General features: G+C 38.2%; 3 protein-coding genes across 17 annotated transcripts in view; 2 read left to right on the plus strand and 1 right to left on the minus strand.

Annotated features, from left to right (window-relative positions):
• Msp300 (Muscle-specific protein 300 kDa) overlaps window positions 1-11,599 on the plus strand; it is a 168,795-nt gene extending 157,196 nt beyond the window's left edge. For 9 of the 11 annotated variants that reach the window (XM_053757134.1, XM_053757133.1, XM_053757130.1 and 6 more), the window contains 10 exons: window positions 918-3,230; window positions 3,378-3,560; window positions 3,642-4,021; window positions 5,050-5,088; window positions 5,898-6,060; window positions 6,668-6,899; window positions 7,300-7,525; window positions 8,296-8,434; window positions 9,790-9,851; window positions 10,758-11,599. In XM_053757134.1, the coding sequence (XP_053613109.1) occupies window positions 918-3,230; window positions 3,378-3,560; window positions 3,642-4,021; window positions 5,050-5,088; window positions 5,898-6,060; window positions 6,668-6,899; window positions 7,300-7,525; window positions 8,296-8,434; window positions 9,790-9,851; window positions 10,758-10,980 (3,960 nt within the window). In that variant the 3' untranslated portion in view covers window positions 10,981-11,599. The remainder of the gene's footprint in view (window positions 1-917; window positions 3,231-3,377; window positions 3,561-3,641; window positions 4,022-5,049; window positions 5,089-5,897; window positions 6,061-6,667; window positions 6,900-7,299; window positions 7,526-8,295; window positions 8,435-9,789; window positions 9,852-10,757) is intronic. The other 2 variants (XM_053757135.1, XM_053757138.2) reach the window with 2 other exon arrangements.
• LOC128676803 (rod outer segment membrane protein 1-like) lies at window positions 11,586-26,648 on the minus strand. Of its 2 annotated transcripts, none has more exons than XM_053757157.1 (10): window positions 26,529-26,648; window positions 19,056-19,259; window positions 17,967-18,176; window positions 17,297-17,389; window positions 16,462-16,562; window positions 15,870-15,969; window positions 14,713-14,859; window positions 13,460-13,582; window positions 12,189-12,307; window positions 11,586-11,698 (listed from the first exon to the last, which is right to left on the minus strand). In XM_053757157.1, the coding sequence occupies exons 2-10, from the start codon at window positions 19,215-19,217 to the stop codon at window positions 11,695-11,697; spliced, it is 1,059 nt and encodes a 352-aa protein (XP_053613132.1). In that variant the 5' UTR covers window positions 19,218-19,259; window positions 26,529-26,648; the 3' UTR covers window positions 11,586-11,694. The 2 variants fall into 2 exon arrangements, with proteins under 2 accessions (XP_053613132.1, XP_053613131.1); XM_053757156.1 differs by lacking the exon at window positions 26,529-26,648 and adding an exon at window positions 20,300-20,580.
• Window positions 21,517-26,737, plus strand: part of LOC128676797 (dynein axonemal heavy chain 2) — a 63,332-nt gene continuing 58,111 nt past the window's right edge. For 3 of the 4 annotated variants that reach the window (XM_053757145.2, XM_053757143.1, XM_053757144.1), the window contains exons 1-8: window positions 21,524-21,838; window positions 22,620-22,777; window positions 23,189-23,459; window positions 24,107-24,388; window positions 24,664-25,258; window positions 25,503-25,707; window positions 26,066-26,203; window positions 26,538-26,684. In XM_053757145.2, coding sequence (XP_053613120.1) covers window positions 21,769-21,838; window positions 22,620-22,777; window positions 23,189-23,459; window positions 24,107-24,388; window positions 24,664-25,258; window positions 25,503-25,707; window positions 26,066-26,203; window positions 26,538-26,684 — 1,866 coding nt within the window. In that variant the 5' untranslated portion in view covers window positions 21,524-21,768. Of the gene's footprint in view, window positions 21,839-22,619; window positions 22,778-23,188; window positions 23,460-24,106; window positions 24,389-24,663; window positions 25,259-25,502; window positions 25,708-26,065; window positions 26,204-26,537; window positions 26,685-26,737 lie in introns of all 4 variants that reach the window. The other variant, XM_053757146.1, reaches the window with a different exon arrangement.

A 26,737-nucleotide genomic window follows, 5' to 3' on the forward strand; every position in this document is an offset into this window, starting at 1 on the left:
TCATGCGATCACAGTAACTTAAACAAACAAAGGACTGTTATGATACGACACACAGACAGACTGTCTATTCCCGTTTTACCCCCAAATTTCTTAAATAACGATAATCGTTAAAAAAATCAAGTTAATCTGTGTAAGATAACGCTAATTTATATTTTATTCGTCCTTTTATATGAAATCTCGCAACATCCGACATTAAAAGTTGGAATTTTTTCCTGTCATGTAACCTATTGATATAATTGAGACCTAGGACTCCAACGCATCTGCAGGATAAAACATCTGTTGGAGCTCCACAAAAATATTGGTTATATTGAACTTATAGATTTTTAATATGATTGAATTAATTTTGCACCGCCATTACTTCATACTATGATTATATGAATTTAAAGTCTAATCTAAATAAGTAATTATGAATAATCCTTATAATTAACTATAAAAGGTCAAAACCCGGGTGTCAATGGGAACAAACCCGACGGTCCCGACGACACGGGTGGCAGGACTTGCATGTTTGATGTTGCATTATCTATGAGGTTAACGGTCGTGCAATTTATTGATTGTCCTGCATTCTGTCTCTTGAGGCCGCGGCACTGTTACTAACTGAATCTTATTAATAAATGAGAAGTGTAACTGAAACATGTCTTTTGCCTATAATTTGTTTTAAGTAGCTTTGACTTTTTAGAATCTAATCTGATCACCCGACTTACTATAGGCACTTTACGGCAAATAATACGATCATCAAGATAAAAGAAAAAAATATATTCTATGTTCTGCAGTATGTTGTAAGGAACGAACAGTTAATTGATACCAGCGCCTTGGTATGTGACACTTTAATCTACCTCAAAGCATTTAATATCTATGGGTATGAAAAATACAACATAAAATTAATGTGTAGTTAACTCATTTAAAAATTATTGTTCCAGGATTTGGCACCCTTACATGAAGATGGTGAAATTGTTGAAGACAAACTTATAGCGTTACGTGACAATTTGATAGCACTGGGTAAAAGCGAAGCAGACATAGCACCAGGGAAGGCTGAATTGCCAGAAATAGATCGCGATATTTCCGACGAACATTCTATAGTCAGAATACTCGAGCTATGGCAAGCTATGTTCAGGGATACGTTCTTACACTACCATCGATTATCTACTGCCCTAGTGCGGTCCGGAGACGCTGCAACAGCTCTCAAGCTTTGGCACGAATACCTTCTAGATCTGCAGTCGTTCTTATCTGGCTCGGTACCGGCTGATTATGAAAACCTCACAGAACATCGCCGGTTGTGCAGGGTACATAGAAATCTTCTCACATCACAACGATCAGTACTCATAAATGAAAATAGGGACTTGAGGAATCGGGAATTATCAGACAGATTCGATATGATGACAAATCTGCACAATGAAACCCTCGCACGAATTGTTGAAAGACACGACGAAGTATGCACACGAATTGCCGCTTGGGATGACTACAGAGAAATAAATACAGAACTACTACGCTGGCTAAAAGAAATGGAACAAGAAAAAGAAAAACTGCAGCTTCGATATGTCCATATGAAGACTATACATAAAATACTTGCTAAAATACAGAATCTCTCAGACAAAGTACCTGAAGGAAGAAAACAATCAGAGAAACTTCTTATAAATCTCAAGAAAGTGCTCGAATTCACTGAAGAAACATACGGAGCTTCGGTGAGGATCGAGTATGCTGGACTTGTAAAGAGGGTAGATAATCTGCAAGCCAGCCTTGATACATGGCGAGATTTCTTAAGTAGAATATTAGCTCTCATTAGTGAATATGAAACTTTTACCAATGATTTAAATAAATTGTTCTCTAAAACTCAAAACGAGATCAATTCTTATTCCGACGAACAACGTCTTTCAAGACCCCAACTTAAGAAGGCTATCGACAAATATATTGAACTTAAAAAGAAGATCGAAAAGACAGAAATTCAATTAGAAGCATTAAGTGTTATTCAAGAACAACTAAAGGAATGTCTAAGCCCTCAAGATATAAGGATAGTTAACCAAAGAATATGGCAACTCCGCCAACAGAGAGCAGATTTAGAGCATCAGTTGTCAATCATTATCCATCGATTGCAAGAACGCCTCGAAGTTTATACAATATTCGATTCACGTTTGACACGTTTTGCCGAATGGATGACAACTCTGGAATCGAAGCTTGAAATTTCTAGTCAAAATGGTGAAGTTGGAGCTCTTGATCCGCAAGACCTGATCAGAAGAATCAACTCCGATGTACAAGCTGAAACTTCTCTTAAAGAACGTGAGTTCGAGTGGCTTATAGAAACAGGCAGCGCTCTTATAGACTTATCCAAGAAAGATGAAAAATCCTATAGCAAAAATACCTCTAAACAGCTAAAGGATGTTCAAGAGCGCTGGCACAAATTACAAGAGACTGGAAGAAGTAGAATTGCAAAGATCAACGAATTACTTGAAACGATAACACAACTAGAAGAAAGACTTACAGAAATCAGATTAAAATTACATACTATCGAATCACAGCTATCAACTACAGTGGTCCTCGAATATTTGACGTCTAAAGCTGTTGATGAAAAATTCAAAGATCGCGATGACATTCAAAAGAATATCGAAAGTGAAAGTAGTGAAGTAGGAGAAACACTAAACTACTGCCAACTCATATTTAATGACCCTGACGTTCTAAAAGCAAACTTTGATTTAAGAAACTTAAAAACTGGTGTTGATATCATTGAAAAGAAATGGAAGAATATTTGTGACATGTCCGAACATCGTAAGAACTCTCTCAAAGAAATTCGCAAGTCAGCCGAGCTGGCCAACTCTTTGCTGCCTAAAGTAGAGAAAAGACTAGATTCAATTGAAAAACGTGTGGAAAAGATCGAAACGCGTAAACAACGTGGCGAGCCAGAAGATGAGAGCGTTACTAAATCAGTTCTAAAAGATTTAGACGCCTTAGAAAGCGATATCAAGAAATTAGAAGATGCGTATAGTCGTGTGGCTTCGACAAGAGGAATAGAGTTGCGCGGTGCCGGCGCAGATGATGCAGCACGGTTGAGAAGTGCTGTGCGTCGTTGGCAGCAATTGAGAGTCCGTGTGGACGCCGCGGGAGCTGACGCCCATAGACAGTTTGTAGCTGCCCATGGGAAGGCAGTCGTTGCGTTGGCAGAAGCTGATGTGCGGCTAACTCGAGCATTGCATCTTGCACCAACACCGCAAGATAAAACAGCCACTCTTCAAGAGTTAGATGTAAGTATAGTCTATAAAATATTGGATAACCAAATTAGCTGTCTAGATGGCCTTCTTAAAATTGTAGTCTAGTCTCATTATTAGGCTTATTACCTAATTTTTACTCTTGCTTGCATTGAAAACAATATTTTTACATTATTTTTTCAGGGTGTCGAACAAGAACTTCATGAATGCTCAGCACTCGTAGAGGATGCAGATCGTCTATCAGTGGCAGTGTCCACGGTCTCCGGTGTGCCAGACATGGTGGCCGAGTACCGTGCTCTCTACGCTGATGTCAAAACGCGCCTCGACTTGGCCAGGGCCGATGTCGTTGGTGACGTTGCTGTTCAGGTAAATAATGCATGTAAATGTACTTTAAGAGTAAAACTTGATATTTTTACACTTGATTTAAAAACTATTTTACTTATTCAGGTTGACACTCTAACGTGGGAGACAGACGTAGCCCTACAAGTAGATACATTGACATCAAAAGAAACATATAGAGTAGAACTAGCATCTGCTGTTAGAGAGGCGTCAGATGCATTGGAAGCATTAAGAACGGCTTTACTACAACAGCCGAAAGACAACGCTAGTGGCGATGAACTGGCAACAGCGGCGAAGGAAATCGCCAAGGCTGGAGCCAAACCAGGACAAACGTTAGAACTAGCCAAGCATTTATCTGAACTACTTTTAACCGAATGTGACGCAACGGAAGACGAAGCTATGCTCAAAGATGTTGAGTCACTCTCGATGAGATATGAAGATCTGTTAGCACAAGCCAAGAAGCGAGAATTGCAGATAAATAACTTGAGGTATGTTTTGCGTGAAACAAAATCGATGGCGCTCCAATTACCTAAACTATTCGGGCCAATAATTGAAAGATTATTAATATGATTATCTGTCTTTTGTTTCGAGTTTGTTTTTACGCTTTACTATTGGCCCAAATAGAATTCTATGTTTAACGGTGGCACTAGAGCACTGAATTGCATTATTGGTGATGGGGCTTGTTAAAACTGTTGTTGAACAGTGCATAAATATAGGTGACATAATTAAATGGTCACCCACTATGTTCCTAGCACGATTTCTATTCTATTGTATGTCACTTGGGACTTTTTCAATTTCAAATTATATACACTTCCAGAACAAATTTTATCCTATAAGTTCGTTTGATATAATTGTTGTTTATTGAATATACGAAAACATTTAAGAGACACTTTCATATCCACAAACATTTTTTCTTACATAAATATCTTTGTGTCGACTCTGAACTTCATTACTCTATATACTGATTTTAAATTTGATTTAGATTTCATAGCAATGGTAAATGCAATTGTCACTGCAACAAGAAAATATTGTTCAATTTAATATCTCTAATTCTTTAATTTTAACAAGATTTAACTGTTTTTATATCACTCAATGTTTGCCGAGTGTATGTTGAAAGAAAAAGGTAGAATAATTGAGGAAAACCTGCACCTATTAAACTTTTGATCAAAGTATATTCTATTATATGTCAATTCTCCTACAGCTACACAAATATACAGTTATTTAATTCACTGACTGCAGCTCTATTGCTATAATCTAAATCTACGTTTTGATTTCAAAATCTTTAAAGGCACATGTCCATATTAGCCCAACGTTGCGGCCAATTGGTTTACATTGCTTAATTTTATCTCATGTAATCGTATAGCTGACATTTAAACAAAGGAATGTATATCAATTGATCGTTTGGCCAACTTGTTTATGTAACATAAATGTTTGTGAATACGCAGCTGTCTAATTGAGTGTATAACGGCTTCCTAACCTGGCATGCTCTAAACACATGCGTTTTCTGGTCCTCTAGGTTACCCCACTCGGCATCATACGCGCTCACGTGCGAACAGTAAGTATATGCTTTTCTAATTTAATATTAGATACAACAGATTTTTCGCTATTGTATATTATTTTAGTAGTTAGGTTGTTCCCATATTTTGACGGATATTTTGGCCGATCGACAGAAAGGGACGCATTTAATAGCCGTCCTGCTTCTTGTTCTTTTGTATGCCTGCATCCCTCTGTCGATCGCTTGCCAAATCGGATCGTCTATCTCGTTTTAAGCTCTAAATAATATTGCGTGATTACTCTGTATCATATTACTCTATATCACTATTTAGTGAGGATGTTTGTAGGGAAAACCCGAAGTTGTGTATAGTATTAAGTTCTATATTTGATTTGCTTATCACCATATAATATAATAGAAGTAGATTTTGTATTAACAAGTACATTAGCGGAAAAAATGTTGTATGCACGGTAGTTTACTTCATGTAGTTAGTGCACATTTACTAAATTCAATTTATGTAGTTATTATTAATGCACATTATTATACTGCACCGAATTACATAGTTTTAAGTTTCTAAGCTTTTTCATGTATAACTAGCCTAGGTAGGTACATAGTTTATTCATTCAGTGTAATATTTTCAGTAGATATTTTTATTTAGCAGAAATAATATCGAAAATTTTCAAATTATGAATTTTAGTTTCAAAATAATCCTATTAAAATTACAAGCAACCACAAGAATCATTTGAAATTTTAGTCACATTTGTTGTAAGGAAGTTGTTACAACATAGAAAAAAATCCAGTACTTAATAATTAATTATACTTTAATTTTGGTATATCTTTGACCGGCATTTGACGATATCTTTTCCTCATAGCGAGGCTGGTCGCCTCACCTGCCCTCTGTGCTCGGAGCGCAACTGGAAGCAACTGGACAACGACTTGTGGAGACTGGAGCAATGGCTGCAGTTCGCAGAGGCCACGCAAGCGTCCAGGACCGACCCGCCTGAGCAGTATGACGCGTTGGAAGATGCCATACAGGTGTTTTACAAGTCTATAGTTTGTAAGTGAAAACAGCTGGATAATAATGAGGTTGGAGCAATGGCTCTTTACGCCGTGGTGACTGTCTTCCCTGAGCAGTGATAACCTTGAAGATCCTAAGCTATAGAAGTACCTACATGTCTATGCTTACATTGGAATTAACAAAAGGTAAGTGGAAGCATCTGGACAATAACTCAAGGAGGGTGGAGCAATAGCTCAGATACTAAGGTCTGGTTATAGGACTGTCTCCAATACCTTGGAAGATTCTATGCTATACAAATACATGTCTATATAGGTACTTACAGTGGGTAAGTGAAAACAACTGGATGATAACTGGAGGAAGTTGGAGCAATGCCCTCCAGAATAATCAGTCTACCGTTTGGTCTATTGTGAATGAGCAATGGCTGCAGTATGCTGAGGCTAGTGTCTTTATACTTCTTTCGCGTCCAAACTGAATAATGAATTTGAGTATGTGATTTTTAAAAGATAATTGGATGAGTGGAGAACGACAGAATCCTTGATACCTGATCAGGTCTTGATAGCATGTTGCAGATTTGTAAAATCTCCATACATCCAAAGCGAAAACCTGACCTCAATATATTTCCAGGACCACCGTGAGTTCCTTCTCGATCTGGACTCGCACAAATCCATCGTGGTATCACTGAACGTGGTCGGCAGCCATGTGGCTCAGCACGCGGACTCGCCGGCCAGGGCGGACAAGGTCCGCGCTCGCCTGGCCGCGGCCAACGCGAGGTGGGACGCCGCTTGCGAACACGCCGGCGCTTGGCAGAAGAGGCTGCAGAGGGCGCTGGTGCATAACCAACAGTTCCATGACATCGGTAAGCTAATCTTTTTTAAGACTTACGATGTTTTGTGACGATATCATTGTGAGATACGAAGGGTGGAGGAATTTCACCGAATAGTTCGTCAATAGGTGTTATTTGTAGGTTCGTGTCGTTACCTATGTGTTAACAATGTAAAAATGTTTGAGAAAACACACGAACAAAAATCTTACCTTCTATCTTACTCCATTAGCCTCCTATCTCGGATTCAAAAAGTTAAAAAGTTTCCTCTGTGTTTATTGAAGACCATCACCACAAATACATGTTTGAATGAACCATCGGCTGCCCGGTTTTATAATTTCTATCTTGCTGCTTTAAAGGACCGGCCGGAAATTGTACGGAAAAGCTTTTGGCATTAGGTTACGCCAGTTCGTTATCTCAAAATGAATATTCTCAGTGGTCGAGCTAGTGGCTCGCCTGGCGTCAGCCGAGCGAGGAGTGCGCTCAAGAGAACCGCTGCGGCTCACGCGGCCGGCGGAGGAGCTGCAGAGAGACTTCCGGAGGTTCAGCGAGCTGCGGGACGAGCTCACCCGAGCGGAGCCGAGAGTGCTCGCGCTGCACGAGTCAGCGCAATTGTTGAGGTCTGGCGACGCGCCTGCGCATGCCGATGATATTTGTCGAAGGTACGTAGGGCCTTCCTAACATTACTCCCTATTGGGGAACGTTATATTCGCGTTTCAAGAGGGTTTTTTTTTTTAATTAAGTGTATAAGAGTAATTAAAAGAAATTGCTAAAAATTTACACGCTAGAAATTGAAAACCGATCGTGAATATAACAATAAGTATAGACTTCGTCATATCTTCCTTTTCACTCGTATTAAAAAGAGAAATACTTATTAAAAACACATGAGAAGAGACGAAATTATATGATCCTGCCGCATCGAAGCCCGGTTTTATAACAGGCAATTTGTCGCTTTGTATGAGTTGAGCCGAAAAGTTGTATGATCTTTTATCTCATTTGGGTACGCTAGCCCGTCGTCTTCTAAGACGACGGACGAGTGTAAACAAATTAAATCCATGCAACTTTTCAACCAAAGTGGCAGGTGACGACCTCTGTGGCACAGTGGTAAAGTGCTTGCCTCTGAACCGAGTGGTCCCGGGTTCGATCCTCGGTCGGATCATGATGGAAAATGATCTTTTTCTGATTGGCCCGGGTCTTGGATGTTTATCTATATACGTATTTATTATAAAATATACTATCGTTGGGTTAGTATCCCATAGCACAAGACTCCAACTTACTTTGGGGCTAGCTCAATCTGTGTGATTTTGTCCTAATATATTTATTTATATTTGGTCGGGCATGTGATGAAACCAGACACATGTCTTTCTTGTATAACCGAAATGTAAGATATGACTGGATCTGTATCTTTTTCTAACAACTCCGGGCTGTGCAGACTGGGCGAGCTGCGCTTGCGGCTGCAGTCGCTGCGCAAGCTGTCGGGCGTGTACGCGCTCAAGCTGGGCGCAGCGCTGGCGCGGCGGCCCGCGCGCGCCTCCGCGCTCGCCGCCATCGCCTCCGCCTCCGCCCCCATGGTGAGCACAGCTTTATCACATCACTACCAATCAGAGGACCTACCATGAAACATAAATACGTAGCGCATCATTGCGTCCACACGTTCTCTCTTTTTTACACGTCATGTAAAAAGAGACAGCATGAGGACGTTAGTAACGTGCTTGTATGTTTAGTGGTAGTCTTTCTGACTTACGTAGTTGTAATAAACCACTTGCTTCCATTCCCATTGTAGGAAAACCTCGTGACGAAACCCACACATTGATATAGAGTTTAACTCACAAGTGTGTATGTTATCATTGTACAGTCAACAGCACATCAACCAACCCAGATCCATTGCAAACTCGCCGCTATTACCGCGCCATAGGGGTAACTTGATGTGCCATTGACTGTACGAGTACCAATCTGACTTATATATACCTAGTTATAGTTTTCATAGACCACCATTTCCATCCATTAAGGAAAACTTCGAAATTTTGACGTAATAAACGTCACGCAAAAAAAAATTTCGTGGCAATAGATTAGTTAGAAAAATTATAGGCCACGAATTAAAGGCACCGTTTGGCCGAATCACTGCTCCGATGTAAACCCGAACCGGAGAAGCGGACTATATAACATTACTTATCAGAACAATTTTAATATCATTCATTTTTAATTCGCGAATCGACTTTTTATTGTCACTGTGAACGATTAAAACGATACAAACTATGTCGAATCAATGTTCAAAGATCACTTCGTTTTTTTAATTGGCAATAAAAGTTTAGATAAAATACACAATAAATTATTATACGCAATCAAATTCTGAAATCATTACGTATTGATTATAATAAGTTGCCGTAGCGATAGCGACCCACTGCTTCCCTGTCACAGAGCACATAAGAACAGAATCGTAACAAAGCAAGCTTATTATATTTATTTAGATAAACATGATAAGTTTTCCTACTAATTACTTGAAATTTAAGTGATATTTAAATAAATGATGGTTATGCTATTGGCTCTATCGGAATATAAAAACGTTTAACAAATAAATGGAATAAAACATAAAAAGTTTTATTATTGTTGAATCAAAAGTATTTTCGTAATCAACAAATAAACTTTATAATTTATTGTTATAAAATAAACGTTTTCCAAAAAAAATTCTGATGACAAAAAAAAATAACAAATCATTTTTGTAAGAAATTTTGGAAATTGTTTATTTCTAGAAATATCACAAACAAATTTTTGTAATAATTTCAAACAGAAATAGTCTAGAACCGAATAATAACCTTTAGTTTACTAATAACTAATTTAGTCTTTATATTCCGACCATCCAAAAGCCCCCATAATATCACAGTAGTGGCTTTGCACCGTATTTTGACGTATTTTATTCCTCCCATAGCTTATGGAGGACGAAGAAGAACAAATATCGACATCCCACCTGCCGCCCCTCGACGAAAATGTGTAAGTAACGCGCGTAGTCACTGTAAACATCACTATATACAGAGAAGTTATATATTTACTGCAAATTTTTTACAATATGAAATACAACTCTTTACATGTGTGAATGTTAAGTCCACCTTTTGTAATTTTGTGCAATAAAGTTCTTAAATAAAATAAATAAACACATTACATAAGAACATAAAATTTCTACTTACCAACCGATAATCTAAGCTAAAGCAAATTTTGTGTGATATGCGCATGTCCCGGGCAAATGCAGTTTTTATTCAACTTTTACTACACCAGCGCCCCTGGCGGCGAATTGATTCGCGTTAACCCTTTTTGTATGGGATAACAGTGTTTAGGATAATATATATATTTTTTTAAACTATCAGTTTCATCAACTAATTATCGTAAAAAATGTGCAGTGAATAAAAAAATATCCTGTATGATAGACCAGAGTCCAGGTCTTACTGTCATTTAAGCAAAGTCAACATTAGTTGTGTCTCTGTTTAAATATATGAAGTGAGACAGTGACAAGACTAAAATCACTTGAACACTTATGTAGAATAGCGATCGCCTAATACCTCCTCTTTTGCATAACATTATTATTGCTTAGTTTTAACAATAATTTATTTTTCGTATAATTTTCAGTTTTCATACTTCTATATTGAAATATGTAACTCCGGAATGTCCTATCTTTTCATGTACCTATCTCATTTTTCGTTCTTCCTCTATATTACACGTCTTTAAGAATTCATTTGTCACTATCAGAACGCAAACATGGTCCCTCGCCAACATTACAAAAACTATCTTCAGCCTCAATTAATCTAAAAAATATATAGATACTTTAAAGTAATAATTTTTAAAGACATGTATTCGAAATCTGAAAAATCGCAGACACGAACTAATGACTTCGTAATTCCCCAGCGTGGTTTTAACTGAAGAGACAGAAGATCAGGAACTAAGCAGACTCCAAAGGGGTTTGCGCTTCGTGTGCCGAGTGGCGAAAGCCTCAATACCCTTCCAGGCGCTGTTGCTCCTTCTCCTCGGAGCCGCAGCACTGGCCCCCCACGCACACTCGGACTGCCGATCCTCCGGACTCGCCCTCGAGCCAGTCCTGAGATACCCTGAAGGCCCCCCGCCGCTCTGATTGAAAAAGCGAAAATGAACGATCAAAAGTCGAAAAAAAAACAAAAAAAAAACGTCAACTCCCCCTCTGAGTTGATCTATTAACTGGCTGGCAAAAAGCTAGTTCAGTTTTGAAAATAGAATTGTCGCCTTTTGATCAGAAGCCGAATCAACTCGTATGAGTCGATCAACTGTAACTGGCACGCATAAAAAAAGCTAGTGACAGTTTTAAAAATAAAATGGCCGCTTTTGATCAGCGCATGCGATTTCGGCACTGCTTTTGACTAAAACGCGGTGCGCGAGAGCGTATAATAATGACATTCCAATAATGGTGCTTCTGAAACGCGATCGCCGCCGCATGTATATAATTGTATCCTTGAAGTTTTGTATATTTGTTACGTTGATTATTTAAAAATATTAATAAAAGACATGCTTGAGCCCGCGGCGGCGGACGCGTTAACGCGCCAACCGATCGAATATTATTATTATTTATTATATTTATATATCAAATGGAAATAATCGTGTATTTAAATATGGCGCCGCACAAAACGGCTTGCGAATTGCATTCACGCATTGTTACTTAACTGTTAGATATTAAGGACTGTTTATAAAAGTCAAATAAAGCCTTTGCATTGATTGAATTATTTATTTTATTTTTTTACACAATCTAAATACTTTTAACAATATTATGTACAAAATATTTACAAAGGTCTCCCGATTTACTTCATTCGACGCCTCATCTGAAATAGTTAAATAAAGATGTAATATTTTGTGTAAAAACTCACTTTTACAGGTACCTACCTAAAACTTATTAATTCTATAGTTGAAGTTGAGAGAACTTCCATACAAAACTGCAGAAAAAATATCATTCTGATTATTGTACACAACTAAATCAACAGTTATATAATAAAACTGAAAATCTTTGGGATTGGTATACACACACATATAGCACACGAGTAGGATTCGAATATCGTCTGGATCGCTTCAACAAAATTAAAATAATTTACTAACGACAGGCATGAATGTCGTAGGAGGTGTCTAAGGGAAACATAGCCTTTGTAAAAGTAAATAGAAAATAAGAAAAACATTCCCATGAAAGTTGACTATAGACATGCCAGTTGTATAATCGCCGCCGAATTTTCAAAATTGAACACTTCGTTTACTGCGAGCTTCGTGGCGTGCCAGCTCCGAATTCGACCGGCAACATGCGAATAAGAGAGAGAGACTCACGATAAACAAGGATAGCTGGTGGAAACTGCTGGTATTCGCCGTCTGCGTCTTCTAGTTAATGCGATAGCGCAAGAACTGCTTGCGTGGCATTGCGGGGCTTCTACTGAACATGCTAGGTTCTGTTATAGGAATTGTTGTTTTATTACACAAAAATACAATTTGTAAAAGTACCATAGGCGGACTTAACGCTAGTTTAAACCCTTTTCTTAGTCTTTGCTACGCACGTATGACAAGCTTACGAGCCATAATATATGTGTTAATTGTTTTTGTAAACACAGATGTTCTAAATCAAATATGCGAAACATTTGTGTTATTTGCTTACAGCAACGACCTTGATATTGTAACCCATTGACTTAAATTTTAATTACAATATTAACAGTGAGGCGGAGGAGTGCGGCGTTTGGTTTGCGTCCTTGAACCACTTCATATTCTTTCGTGGATATCGTACGAGGCGACTACGGGATAAAAAGCTGTGACTAACGGTTGTCAAATCACAGCTTAGACTTCGAAATTGAACTAATAGAAACTGAAAATACTAGTCGTATTTTTTTTTTATTTAGTTGTTCGCCGTGAACTTTGAACTCTCGAACACAATGCATACCTTTTAAATTTCATCAAAATCAAACCGACGGTTCAAAAGTTACCGCTTTACAAATATTAGCAATTATGCGTTAAATTGTTAGAAGTCACTACGCCTGACACTTAGCTCAGTGAAAAGAGTAGTGAACGTAATACAAATGGACAATGAATGAAGTGAGTGAGGTGAACGCAAAGCAATATGGCGATTCGGTTTCATAGTTTCGAAGTTAGTCAAAATACAGATTGAGTTTTGTTATGTGAATTAAAAAATAATTCCAACACAACCGAATCTCGAAAATTATAAAGTTTATTGATAGAGTGAGTGAAGCGAGCGAGGTGTATTAGTCGACTTGGGGCAAAAATACATTTTTTGTATGTTTGTTTGTTCGTTCGTTCGTTCGTTCGTTCGTTCGTTCGTTTGTTTGTTTGTTTGTTTATTTGTTTGTTTGTTAGTTTGTTTGTAACGCAATAGAATTTTTATGTTCGTGGGGCATCACTATCGGTTAAGTAGTTTGTGAAATATTCACAATTTTGTAAAAACTCATCAAAAATTTATTTCGTTCGTGAGGTCTAAGTTCGCGGCGAACAACTAGTATTTTTAATGCTGTCTCCGGGCTTGGCGACGTCACAGCACCGGGGGCACGCGAGGCTGATAGAGATAGAGAGCGAGGGAGAAAGAGAGAGAGAGTTACCTCGGTGGGTATGAGCGGCGTGGCGGGCAGCAGCGACCCGACGCCGACGCCGTCGCAGACGCCGGCCAGCACGGCCGACCGCGCACTCGTACGCAGCAGCTGCGTCAGCGCAACTATTATTATCTGTGGATGAACAATTAAAATTAAATCAATGAAAGAAAGAAAGAAAGAAAGAAAGAAAGAATGAAAACATTTATTTGCCAAAAACATGAGTACAAATAGATAAATTGATGTCAAAATGAATTAGACCTACACGTTTTACCGAATATAGGTATGCAAATATAAATAAATAAAGAGGAGCATGCTATCCACTACAAATCCAAAACAAAAAAAGAATTATAATGTATACTAGCCCTAAATTCTATCCGAGTCTATCATTAAAGAAATCATTTAAATTATAATAACATTTATCAGTTAACAAAGACTTGAGGTGCTTTTTAAATAGATTTAAATTTAAGCTTTTATATTGAATGGAAATATCATTTTTCATTGTCTCGCTTTTCGTTTGCTTTTTCATGTAGATATTTTTCTTATGATCGCATTGACTTACAAGTTAAATCTAAAAGATAATGTAGACCTGAATGTTATGTATTAATTTTAGATTTACTAGCAGTCCTTCCGGGCTTCGTTCGGGTAAAAACGATAATAATACACGTAAACATTCCTCAGGAATCTCACACTATCTATTGGTGAAATCTGCACAAAATTCCACGCAGTAGTTTTAGTTTATCGCGAACAGACAGACAGTCGCGGCAGAGAACTTTATTTTATAATATGTAAGGACTAGAGACCGCCGCGAAATTAAACTTCACGAACACAATAAATTTTTGATGAGTTTTTACAAAATTATGAATACTTAATCGATTTTGACGCCCGACGAACCTAAAAATTCTATTGACATATCCTAAATACCTTTTAAATTTCATCAAAATCGGACAAACAATATACATACATACAAAAAAAAAAAATTGCCCCAAGTCGAATTGTAGACCTCGCCCGTTCGGTCGATGATATGTAATGACGTGGATCTGAGAGACGAATGACGTCTCAACAGAAGTTCTTAGGAACTCTAAACAGTTTGGAAGCCAATAACAAAAGCTTTTAGGAATCAACCTATATATGAACCAAAAATAAATTTAATTTTCTTTCGGCCGATCATAAAATCATAGCGAGGTCTTCAAAACAGATCTTTAAACGTAGACCCGTGCTTCTGAAGGAGTAAGGAAGAGAAGGATGAACAACACAAGCATCACCTGCAGCAGACACACAAGCATAGCGAAGCAGTGGAGCGCGAGCAGAGCGCGCGTGAGCGGCGCGCGCACCGCCTCCACGCAGCCGCGCGTGTGCAGCGACGCCGGCACCAGCGCCGAGCTCACAGCCCACACGCCCGCCCACTCCGACTGAACACCACCGTCCACATTACAAATCAATCTAATCTACAGGGCGACATCTTTTTTTACGACCTCGGTGACGCAGTTGTAAAGTGCTTGCCTCTGAACCGAGAGGTGCCGCGTTCGATCATCATGATGGAAAATGATATTTTTCTGATTGGCCCGGGTCTTGGATGTTTATCTATATATGTATAAAGTATAGTGTCGTTGAGTTAGTATCCAATAGCACAAGTCTCGAACTTACTTCGGGACTAGCTCAATCTGTGTAATTTGTCCTAATATACATTTTTATATATTGACAATATTTTGTCTAAAATTCTACATGCTCGCTCAGTCCATGATTCTGAACAACATTTAGTATTACAAACCCCGAAATTGCGAAAAAAAATCGGCTGTTCTATGTATGTATGATTACTGACTGTAATATTGATTAATACAGATATAGTATCGATATATATTTTTTATAATTTGTGACAACCCTGACTGCATTAACAACGCTGGAGGCTTTTGACGTGACAACGTCTTAAATTAGGTTGCGGCTGGGAGTCACTTATGAAAAAGTGTAACGCCCGGTAACGTTACGATGAGTCACCGAACGAGAGAGAGGCCCGCCGAATGCCTTGCGTCTCTCTCCCACTCAACTATGATCGGTCTGCCGCGCGTGTAAAAAGACGTTGTCACGTAAAATCTTCGCCCGTAAAATCGACTTTACAGGCAACCATTTTTTTTCATCTTTAGCAATTAATTACATTTAATTCAATAAACTCATTAGATTATTCTACAAGCAGTTTATTCAACATGATACGTATTCATAATCACAGAATTTCGGCATAGAAAATATTCATTTGTTCGAACATCCATTCAGAAAATTTTAAGTGATTGTGTGCGTCATTCACTTATAAATATACAGTCAACAGCACGTCAAGCTACTCTACTATGGCGCAGTAAAAGCAGCGAGTTTGCAATGAATTTGTGTAGGTTGATGTGCTATTGACTGTACAATATGAATAGGATCCAACCTGCTGTAAAGGATCGTGATAGCACGCAGACAACACTCTGGGGGTACAGCACGAGTATGGTGTCACAGGTGGAAGAACCTTCCCATCGGAACTTGCCACCCTGAAATAGTATATGTTACTTTATACGCTTCATTTGAATTAAACTTCAGGTCTCTGTGTGGCTATTATAAATATGGTAATAGGTAGGTATGTTTCAAAAAACGGGTTGCACTCCGGCAGTGCCGGCAGTAGTGAAAACTTGAATATTAACGTTATGGATTTTTGACGTCTTACGAATTTTCGATCAGGTCACGTGTCCTGACGCGAGTTTAACATTTTTTACCCATCACAAAAGTGCACAACGCCGCTAAAGAAGATTTCACTTCAAAAAAGATTATTGAAAATACGGTATTTTCGTAGTCATGTAATCAATTACGAAATTTTGTCAATATTGTCTGTCTGTATGTCTCTGTATGTCTATTTGTGATAAGTTAAAAGTTTACTCCTGTAAAGTTATAAAATTAGAGAGGTTAATGAATGAACGGCTCAATACTAGATCTAGAATATGCCGTGATGCCGTCCCCTTAAGATGAAAAAGCTAAGATTGACGCACGTGAGGACAAGTGAGGAGTTCTCGTTCAGGAAGTCCATGTTAAGCCAGGGTATCTTGTGCCAGTCGCTGGGTTTGTCCACGCCACAGCAACTCAGCTCAACCTAGATTGTAAATGAAGGCTGAGATTGAGCAAAGTCGGTTGGATATGACTTTTTGTTATACTACCAAGCAGGGAGACAGACAGACAGACAGACATGCGGCCCACCTGATGGTCACTACAGCTATGGACGCTTGGACACCTGTAACATCAGGGGCATCACCCGCTCGCCGCCTACTATATATCCTAGGATCTTTTGCCACAGTAACCTGTAATCACACTGTCTCCCTCGACCTTCAAACCGGAACACAACAATGCAAGCACTGTTTGGCAGCAAACATAGATGACGAGTAAGTTACCTTACAACTAAGGAGGTCAACATGGAAACATATCTGGCCATTTTTTAATATATATATAAGACCTATATTTGTTAATTGACGTCCTTGGAGAAAAGGCTGCGGTGAAGTTTGTTGCGCCGCTTCTTCTTCACTTGCGCTTTGGAAGCCGGCAGTAGACTTAGTTTAAGTAATTTTTTTGACGTCAATAAGTGATGTATATCATCCTAAATTGAATAAAGAATTTTGAATTCATTTACGAAATAGCAAGACAGTGTCGAAGCCTCCTTTGAACTAAACAATAATAGCTAAAAATCTATACACATTTAAATGACTGTCCTAGTATAAGCCGGTGAATATCATTACTCGGTAATGACTTATGATTAATCACCCCACGCCACTCCTAGATCCAATAAATTTCCTAATCAGTATAATCCAATAAATCTATGAACATGGCACATACCTGCATGGTATCCATAAGAGATTTCCATGTAGGTTCAGCAAGGTACTGCGATATACCGACACTCAATGACGAGGCCAGTTCCTTCGACAGCGCCTGTAATTCACAATACAAGTGTATTTCAACATACTAGATTGCAATATTTGAAACCTAATTAACAAAATAAGCAATTTGTGAGCTTGACTCATTTACACTACATAATTTAAAATATCGCGTATGTTATCCCTTTCTTCTTATTACCTCAACTACTTACTTCAAGCGAAGAAAATATTATTGGCGAACGAAAGCCTGATTGATATCCGATGATATCAATCAGGCTTTCGTTCGCCATGAATTCGTTTCATTCGGTAATCGTTAATAGAAACTTGAAAAAATAAATATAGCTTTTAATTTTTTTTTTCAATTATTCTACGTAAATATTGTGGTCACTGAATAAAGTATTTATTTCATCAAGCTCTAAATTCTATGTTTCATTATAGAATACTAGTAGTGCAGAAACAGTAGGTATCAAAAAGTATCGCTAAAAATGTAACGTGTCGTATACACGAGAAATTTTAAATGTTGCCGTGAAGTCAATTCATGCACTGTAAAATTTTACGCATCAAATTGCATCTAAATTTTAGCAAACAAAACTTTCTGATGTCACTAGTGTTGTAATTTATTAGGTGAATACCCTCAAAGTGCCCCGGTAAGCCGCATACACCAGCATTCCATTGGCAGCCACCATAGTCCCGGTGAGCAGCCAGATCTTGGTGACCAGCGTGCCTCGAGGCCAGTAAGGACTTTGAAGCAGCAGAGTTATCAGACGGAGACCACTCGTGTAGTGTAGCTTCATGCAGTAAGCATGACAGAGGATCAACCCGTAGAGAAGATACACAGTTATCTGCCAAAAATCAAGTATCAAGTATTTCAAAGCTAATACCCATTAATTTTTTCAGCCTATTCCATCCCACTGCTGGGCTAAGATCTCCTCAAATTGTCTCCGTTCTGTCCTATGGCAAATCCAATCATTTCTTCCTAAACTTCGCAGATCATCACTTCAACGCTTCCTTCTCGGTTGATAATGACACATTAGAGCTACTAACAGAATAATTCCAAATCGCGGTGGACTCTTTTGGCTATTTTTTTATTAAGATTTCTTTCAACATGTAAAATGTAATAACATATTTCCACTTTTTTTGGTCTGATTATGAATGTGATTGTGTTATAATTGCCCGATTACTAAGAAAGAAATATACGTTATTGATACGAGGTAGCTAATTTACCTCGATGACTTTTTGTCTTTTGCACAGGATGATCTTAACCTAATTATCTCTCTCTAACCTTCGAGTGTTCCTAGTTGCATTGAGAAATGTATAGCCGCGAAGCCGAAGCAAGAAATAACTATTACAATTTTTAAAATTCGTCTGTGATTTTACGACAATTTCCTGTCTGATGTCAACTCTCCTTGGAAATGCTATTGTTACTTATCAGCTGCCAAGACTGTGTATTCCTCCATCGCCTCGTAAGACTTCCACGGCTAATGAGACCAATGGCAAGGTTGCTTTGGTTCCTGGTCTAAATTAATATAATTTGTCTGCAATATCTACTCGAAAAGAAGAAGGGTGGGATCACACGCCCTTGTCATTTACAATCTAACATTTCATCTGAGCGATTTCCTGGTTCCTTCCGCAGCCGTTGAGCCTCAGAGCCTAGGCTCCGCTTTACTACTTTCCCGCTTCCACTTCGCACGGTCGTCGACATCCCTAGTTGACGATCTCACCTTATGTATATGCTTCAAAAGTGACATGACCCGCTGCGAAGCGTTGTAACAGTATATAGCCGTGACCAGCGATAGCACCAGTTGAGCGATCAGCAGCGCGCGCAGCACACCGGCCAAGCGTTGCCGACCTTCGCGGCTGAATGAGAACGCTGCACGAGCCATAGGACGACATGTTGCGCTTGCGCACGCATGCTAGCTGCTTTCCTGGTTGGACCACGGTTGAAATCAAAAATCTAAGCAGGTACGAGTACTTCTTTTATTTAGTCTGAACGAGCGAGGAATAAAAGATGATGAATTAATAAAATATTGATGAATTTTTCTATTTCTATTGTTATATACATAATTTTATTAATAACTAGATGCCCGTAGCTTCGCTCCCGTGAATTTTGAGATAGCCTATAACAATCTTGGTCAATGTATCTTTCTACTGGTAAAAGAATTTTTAAAATCGGTTCGGTAGCTTCGGAGATTACCCGCCTCAAACATACAAACTCACAAACGCTTACCTCTTTATATTAATAGTACAGATAAATATATAGACACGAATATATTGAGTCTGAAATGAAAATATTTTATTTATAACTAGCCTTTACCCGCGGCTTCGCCCACGTGAATTTCCTAAGAGATTTTAGACCTGTTCGACTCCATGTTTACAGCAGTAAACTCATTCATTCCGAGATAAAATATTGTGAATAGTAAAAAGACAGAAATAAGAGAAAAACAAATGTAAATTGTGCTCGTTTCTCTGTCCATTCGATAATTCTATATATAGGCTATAGCTTTCTTTACGCTTGTGGTTATCAAAATAGCGGACAAAGTAGTGATTGGTGATCCTTAGATTGTATGTATCACCTATACCTGTAACTACACAGAGTTAATGTTGTGAAAAGCCGACCAAACGCAACGAATAACAAGCCACACAAGTGGTCCAGGACACTACGGACAGATGGCACGACGGTCGACTCACTATGGACAGCTAACAAGCCTAGACCGCGCAGACAGTGCGTTTTCGATTGGAAGCATAAATACAACCTCCGACATGACACCGTCGGAGCCGTGCGGTTCCCCAGGCGCAACACCTAGCCTGGCGGGAAGATCTTCCCTTTGTGGCGGTCGAGCATAATCACCTAGCTCCCGCTACAGTAAAAGAAATGTTCGAATATCGAGAAACTAACGCGTTCAAACATTTCACATTTATTTCAATCACAGCTATCACGTACGTATATTTATTTGCAATAACTCACATTAAAACTATATATCTTCATTGACCATTAAATATTTTGTATTTTTTATTATTGGTTTTTAAAATATTCAAATTTAAACGCTTATTTTGTGTACGTATATTTTTTATAATATTTCTATATTTATCTCGGTTGCTGACTTTGATAATTTAATGACTTTTACATTTTTTTATTTATATACGTCATCGATTGTTTAATCTTGACAAAATTATAGTTCGAGTATTTATTATTTTTAAAATTGGCTGTGGTCTTCGTTACAGAGGAGAAATTATAATGGAGTCAATTTCTCACCGTCTACGATGAGAAAATATCTAATTCAAATTCAAATCATTTATTCATAAATTAGACCTTCACAGGCACGTCTTCTCGTCAATTTTTAAATTTATAGTTATTACTGCTGAGAAGAAATACCGAAAGAAACTCTATTAGAAAATCCGTGGATGTTGTGTAACTTAGAGTAGGATCATTCCATATTTATCGTGATAATAATAGCAGTCTCAAAAAGGGTTAACGTTTAGCAGCTTGTAAATTCACAGCCGAATCTTCAAAAAAATTTTTTTTCAAGTTTTAATCTACTCTACCCGTCCTAACAATAAAATAAATATATAATATATTAGGACAAATTACACAGATTGAGCTAACCCCAAAGTAAGTTCGAGACTTGTGTTATGGGATACTAACTCAACGATACTATATTTATAACAAATACATACATAGATAAACATCCAAGACCCGGGCCAATCAGAAACAGATCATTTTCCATCATGACCCGACCGGGGATCGAACCCGGGACCTCTCGGTTCAGTGGCAAGAGCTTTACCACTACGCCACCAAGGTCGTCAAAAACATTTGTTACTGATGTCAATTATAGTTATGGCTCAATCATCGTCAATCTTCTTTTATTTCTCCCACTATATGTATGGGAATGAGTGAGTTTCTTTATCTCTTACCAGGATAAGCTAAATATTTTTTTAAACTATTTTCAATATATAGTTCTCTTAATTTTTCCAATTTCCTTAAAACGTATTGAAATAGACGAATATTATTTTTTCAGAATGAATGTTGTTTATTTATTTATATAGTAGCATAAATATTTGTATCAATGAAAACATAGACTCCAACTTTAATCCTCCGTGATTATGAAACCCGTTACCAATAGCGACGACAATGCTATTAAATCAATTTAATATTATTCTTCGCAACGACTTCCAAAATAGTCCGTTCGATACAAAACGAAAATACTGGTTAGAAATAATATCTAAAAACGAAAATATCCGTTTCATTTTTTCTGTGTGACAGTTTCGAAAAATAAAACATTTGTTTTGTTCGTTTCTCATTCATTGGAAAAATGGAACGTTGAATGTAATTGTAGAATTATTTCAAAAAGAAAGTAATTATTATTTTAATGTAATGCTGTAATTTAGTGTTAAAGTGTAGTTAGCTCTCTGTTGAGAGTTGACGTTACCAGAACAATGGCGAATCGGAAGAGACCTAAAATATCTTGGAGCGACGACTTGAGCCATGATTCGGAAGAAGAAAAAGGTGCATATTTTTATATAGTATTCAGCAATGTAAATAAGTATAAAGATCATATATTATTTAAAAAATATTAATTAAAGAAGACTGTTAAAAATACTATTTATGATTTGAATCTCCCTCATTTCGCGTTTCTAGTGTAATTTTCGGCTGTGATTCTCCGAAGCCCTGGTTATGCATAAAAATAAAACCTAAGCAACTTTAAATTTTGCAGATTCGACTGTGGTCATGACTAGCGCCTGTCTGAAGGCGGCTCGTTAGGAATACTGTTGTATCCTATTAGTTATCAAAGCTTTTTATTGCTTTAGTCCCCTTTCATACGAAATCCATCCATTGGTGTGTGGTTCACGCCTTAGGATAATATCATAATGAATCACACACCAATATCATGGTAAATCCGGAACGAAATAATTACATGGAATAAGACTAGCAAATTTTTGTTAATAATGAACTGGTGATGCTAGTATAACCTTCTCGATTTTAAATAAATAAATAAATAAATAAATAAATATGTATGGACAAATCACACAGATTGAGCTGGCCCCAAAATAAGTTCGAGACTTGTGTTATGGGATACTAACTCAACTATACTATATTTTACAACATATACATATATAGATAAACATCCAAGACCCAGGTCAATCTGAAAAAGTTCATTTTCCGCCTTGACGTGACCGGGGATCGAACCCGCCCATTGTAACAGTCCGGCATGATGACCATTAGGCCACGGAGGTCGTCAAACTACACTAGTTGATGATAATGATATAAAATGTCTTCTTTTGTAAAGAACGCGAGCGGTTGGCGCAAATAGAGAGGGAGTTAGCCGCGGCACCGAAGAAGCCGGTGTATGCTCCTGAAGACCTGCAGTTCCTGATTAAATCCATCATAGATATGACCACTCTGTACGACCTGCGGGAGGAAGATTGGACCCAGGAAGCCAAGCAGGTATAGCACCTACATTTTAAAAAAAGCCGAAAAGTCCTAAAAATCCATATCACGATCACTTTCCGTGATGATTTGACGTGAAAGTAGGACGTACAAACATACTTTTTAAAGTCTATTTTGTGTCTCATTGCTGGACAAAGTCCTCTGCTTTATGCTTTCACAACTGTCGATTCAGTGCGGTACCACCATTTTGACAAGACAGACAGACTTTATGGTATGCCTCTGCCGCCGCCGTCTAGTTCCCACAACATGGCTGTCTTTTGTCCATCCATCGAGCGTCATTCTGCAAACGTGTCCAACCCAGCTCCTACACTTGTAATAATATATGCTGATTCTTGGTAAGTACCTAAACTAGGTTAGGTTAATAAACTAGGATATTATTATGCTTTTAACCACAATTTTAACTTACAGGCTATAGAAGATTGGATTCTAGAACCACGCGCTTTAGTTCTGTCCATATACTTTCTGTCAGAAAAGCTACGAGCGATTAGTGGCATACCTATATATCCAGTGTACGACCTCACCTACTTTCTAAGAGCACCTGATTACGTCTTCAAAGTGGACACCTTCCATGACGATATAGTGTTTGGCACGTTCGTGGATTCTGTAGAGTCTAACATGATAGAAGTCTTGGAGAATATGTACGCTCCATATTTCTTCGCGATCACTACATGGCCTGATAGTAAGTGGATAAGCATTGTCTTTGAGGTTTATTTAACTATGAAGTTAACTTTCTCAAAATCAAAATCAATTCATTTATTCAGAAATTAGGCCTTCACAGGCACTTTTTCACGTCATATTCTAAATTAAATGATGTTTACCAAAGCTACAAACTACTAGCATTTCGGAACGACCACTGCTGAGAAGAAATACCGAAAGAAACTCATTCAAACAGTGTTGGTCCCTATTATGCCAGAAGGGATTACCATTTTTTAAATATAAATTTATGTATAATTTTTTATCAGTAATATAACATGTAAGTACACAATAAAGTACATGGTCAAAAGGTATACTGAAACATATTATGATTGTGATCAAGTGCTGATGAAAGGAAAATATATATACTTATATATATGTATAATTAACCAAACAAAAAAAACTTTTAATAAAAGATCGAGCTGACCAGTTCCCCCGGCAGCACACGTTCACGAGTTGACGCGTGAGTCAGCCATCGCGGATCTCCTTTGATTAGATAAAATTGCAAACTATGCGTTGTTGTGCATTGGTTAAACTTAACGTCAAATTTGACTGGTGCATCTGAGGCTTAGTATAATAAAATCAGTCAAATATTGATATAGAAAACCATAAAATAATTAAACTTAATTCCAGGTGTGAAAAGCGAGTTTTGCTGCAGTATTCACACCTTCCTTGCCAAGTTAACGGACATGTACTACAAAATGCTGGGTTTGACCGTACTGTACATACCGCGGGAAGGGCAACACTTGTCTTTCGAAAAGGCCAGCGCTGACCGCGAATTGGTCAAAAGGTTGGAGGGAGTGGTGGTGTACTGGACACACCAGATCAAGTCGTGTCTTGAAGACCAGGCGTTTGTGTCGTCGCAAAATGAGCTGCTCTGCCCCAGCGATGAATATGACTTTTGGATTTATAGACGTTAGTGTTGAATTTGAGTAAAAGCGCCTACTTTGTAAACTGTCGGTACAACAGAAAAGGTTGCATGTAGTTGAAGTGAAGTTTTACTGCTTCTCTTCTTTTTGTAAAGAAATCCTCTTAGTTCTTCTTTATTTTTCAAACACAACCCTTTCTGTTGCAGCTACAGATTGCAAAGTTTTTAATTTTCCAAGGCGAAATCATCTTTCGTTGACTATCAAATATGCATGATAGATGTAATTTCAATACAAAATGTTTTAAAACAATGCACGTTTTAGATGAGAACCTAAACGCAGTCCGTTATCAACTGAAGAACCCCGCCGTGAGACACATCACCAAGATTTTAGTGACCACACATTCCACCTTCATACACCAATTCCAATCGCTTTGCGATGAGATCAACCAGAAAATAGTTGAAGCTACTTCCAACATAGAATATCTGCAAGTGATCAAGCATCCGTGTGCCGTTTTGGAATGTGTCGTCGACCCTGATGAGATAGCGAAGCACATTCCACAAATCATAAATTTGTTTCGTTTCATCTGGACGGAGTCTCCTTACTACAACTCCGAACACCGAATCACTAACCTTTTCAAGGCCTTGAGCAATCAAATCATCATCCTTTGCAAAGCTTACATCAATTTAGAAGATCTATTCGAAGGTAGCACAAAAAAGGCGATGGGAGAATTCACGAAGTGTATCGAATGCTGTAAAAAATATCGAGAGATTTACGACCTGATGGTGGAAGCTCATAATGAGAAGAAGCCCGATAGTTGGGTTTTGGACACCGGATCCATCTTCAATTATATAGATTCGTTCGTACAGAGATGCTTTGATATGCTTGACGTTTGTAACTGCATGATTATATTCGGGAGGTGAGTTTTCGTTAACTTCAATCACAATAAATATAACCATATTTTTCTCTGTATTTTGTGCTGTTCACTTTGAAACCATAAAATCAAACCCAAATACTAAGAACTATCAAACTGTGATTAAAATAATTTTCTAAAAAGTTTTCTTGCTCGTATGCTGTTACCGTTTCTGCGACCTGTTCTGTTAATTCCATTTCGCATAAGTGCCACATTGTATCTATAACTACAAGCATAATTATACCTGCAGGATGGACGAGATGGAAGTAATAAGTAAGCCATTGTTCTCTGGAGCCAGGGGAGACCAATTCGAGGAGAAATGCAGCAGCATCGAACACATGTTTCAAGACGCTTTGAGGAACGTCCGCCAGGTGTCGTCGACGATACTAGATGTACAGGCTCCGTCGTGGTATGACGATGTGCTGCAGTTCAGGACCGTAGTTAAGGATATTGAGGTGAGACAGCTCATTAAACTTGACTTTTAGGTAGAATTGTTAACTACTTCATGCAGGTCTGGGACTGAAATAAAAATATTGAATTTGCTAGCTGCTTCTCCTCCCACGCAAATTTTATGTCAAAGGTGCGATCTGTAAACTACAGATTCTCCCTATAAGCGATGGCCTAGCACTTTTTATCACTATTTAATCTGTTACCACCAGCGAAACCAACATACAGCTAAACGTGGCCTTTTGAGTTTCGCAACTCTTGTCTCTGCCCCGTAAAGGATAAACACGCGATACAGTATCTGTATCAACTGATATAGAGTAAAATTTTCTAAATGGAATGTTTGAACAATAGTTGAAAATTTTGCAGATTATAATCGAAAATCTTGTGGAGTCTGTGTTTGAAGGCGTGAACCATGTGGAGGAGGCGGTGGTGGCCCTGTACTCGCTGAACAACTATTCCAAGAGGAAGAGCCTCAGGCGCATCTTCAAACGAAAGACTGCGGAGGTGATGAATTAATCTTAGCCAATTATGCTCTAAGTCAATATGAGAGATTTTTAATTAGTATTTTTTTTAACCGGCCTTAACTTTAAAACGAATATTACCATAGTTTTCTACTTGGAAGCCCATCGGGCCAGACCAAACGTAGAAATAGGTTTTTAGAAGGGTACAATCGGTTCACATCTTGTCTTTAGGACGAATATTACCATAGTTTGAATTGAAAATACGTGGACCAGTTTTTGTGCAGCCCAATTGTCATATAACTCAATTCAGTCTGTGTGAAAATATACAAAGTTGCTTAAGATTTGTATTTATTTATAAAAACACTGACCTTGCACAGGTGTGGGCGATGTTCAGCGACAAGGTCCAGGAGACGAAGAAGGACCTGGTCTCATGCCGCAACATGTACCCAGCTGATCTGCCGTCGTTTGCCGGCCGCGCCGTCGTGCTGCGGATGAGGAAGAATAGGTTGATGTACCTGAAGAAGGTGAGAGTGGAGATTATATAACGTTGCTATATGTAAATAGAGGTAGTGATCAT

Source organism: Plodia interpunctella, chromosome 16 (genome assembly GCF_027563975.2).
Source record: "Plodia interpunctella isolate USDA-ARS_2022_Savannah chromosome 16, ilPloInte3.2, whole genome shotgun sequence".
Taxonomy (NCBI): Eukaryota; Metazoa; Arthropoda; class Insecta; order Lepidoptera; family Pyralidae; genus Plodia; species Plodia interpunctella.

Excerpts from the sequence above, each read along its gene's own strand:
- LOC128676803 (XM_053757157.1), bottom strand. The coding sequence starts at position 19,217 with ATGGCTCGTGCAGCGTTCTCATTCAGCCGCGAAGGTCGGCAACGCTTG. Across the intron at positions 16,563-17,296 it reads CTCTTATGGATACCATGCAG|GTTGAGCTGAGTTGCTGTGG; the intron begins GTATGTGCCATG and ends TTTACAATCTAG. Across the intron at positions 14,860-15,869 it reads ATCACGATCCTTTACAGCAG|TCGGAGTGGGCGGGCGTGTG; the intron begins GTTGGATCCTAT and ends GGTGGTGTTCAG.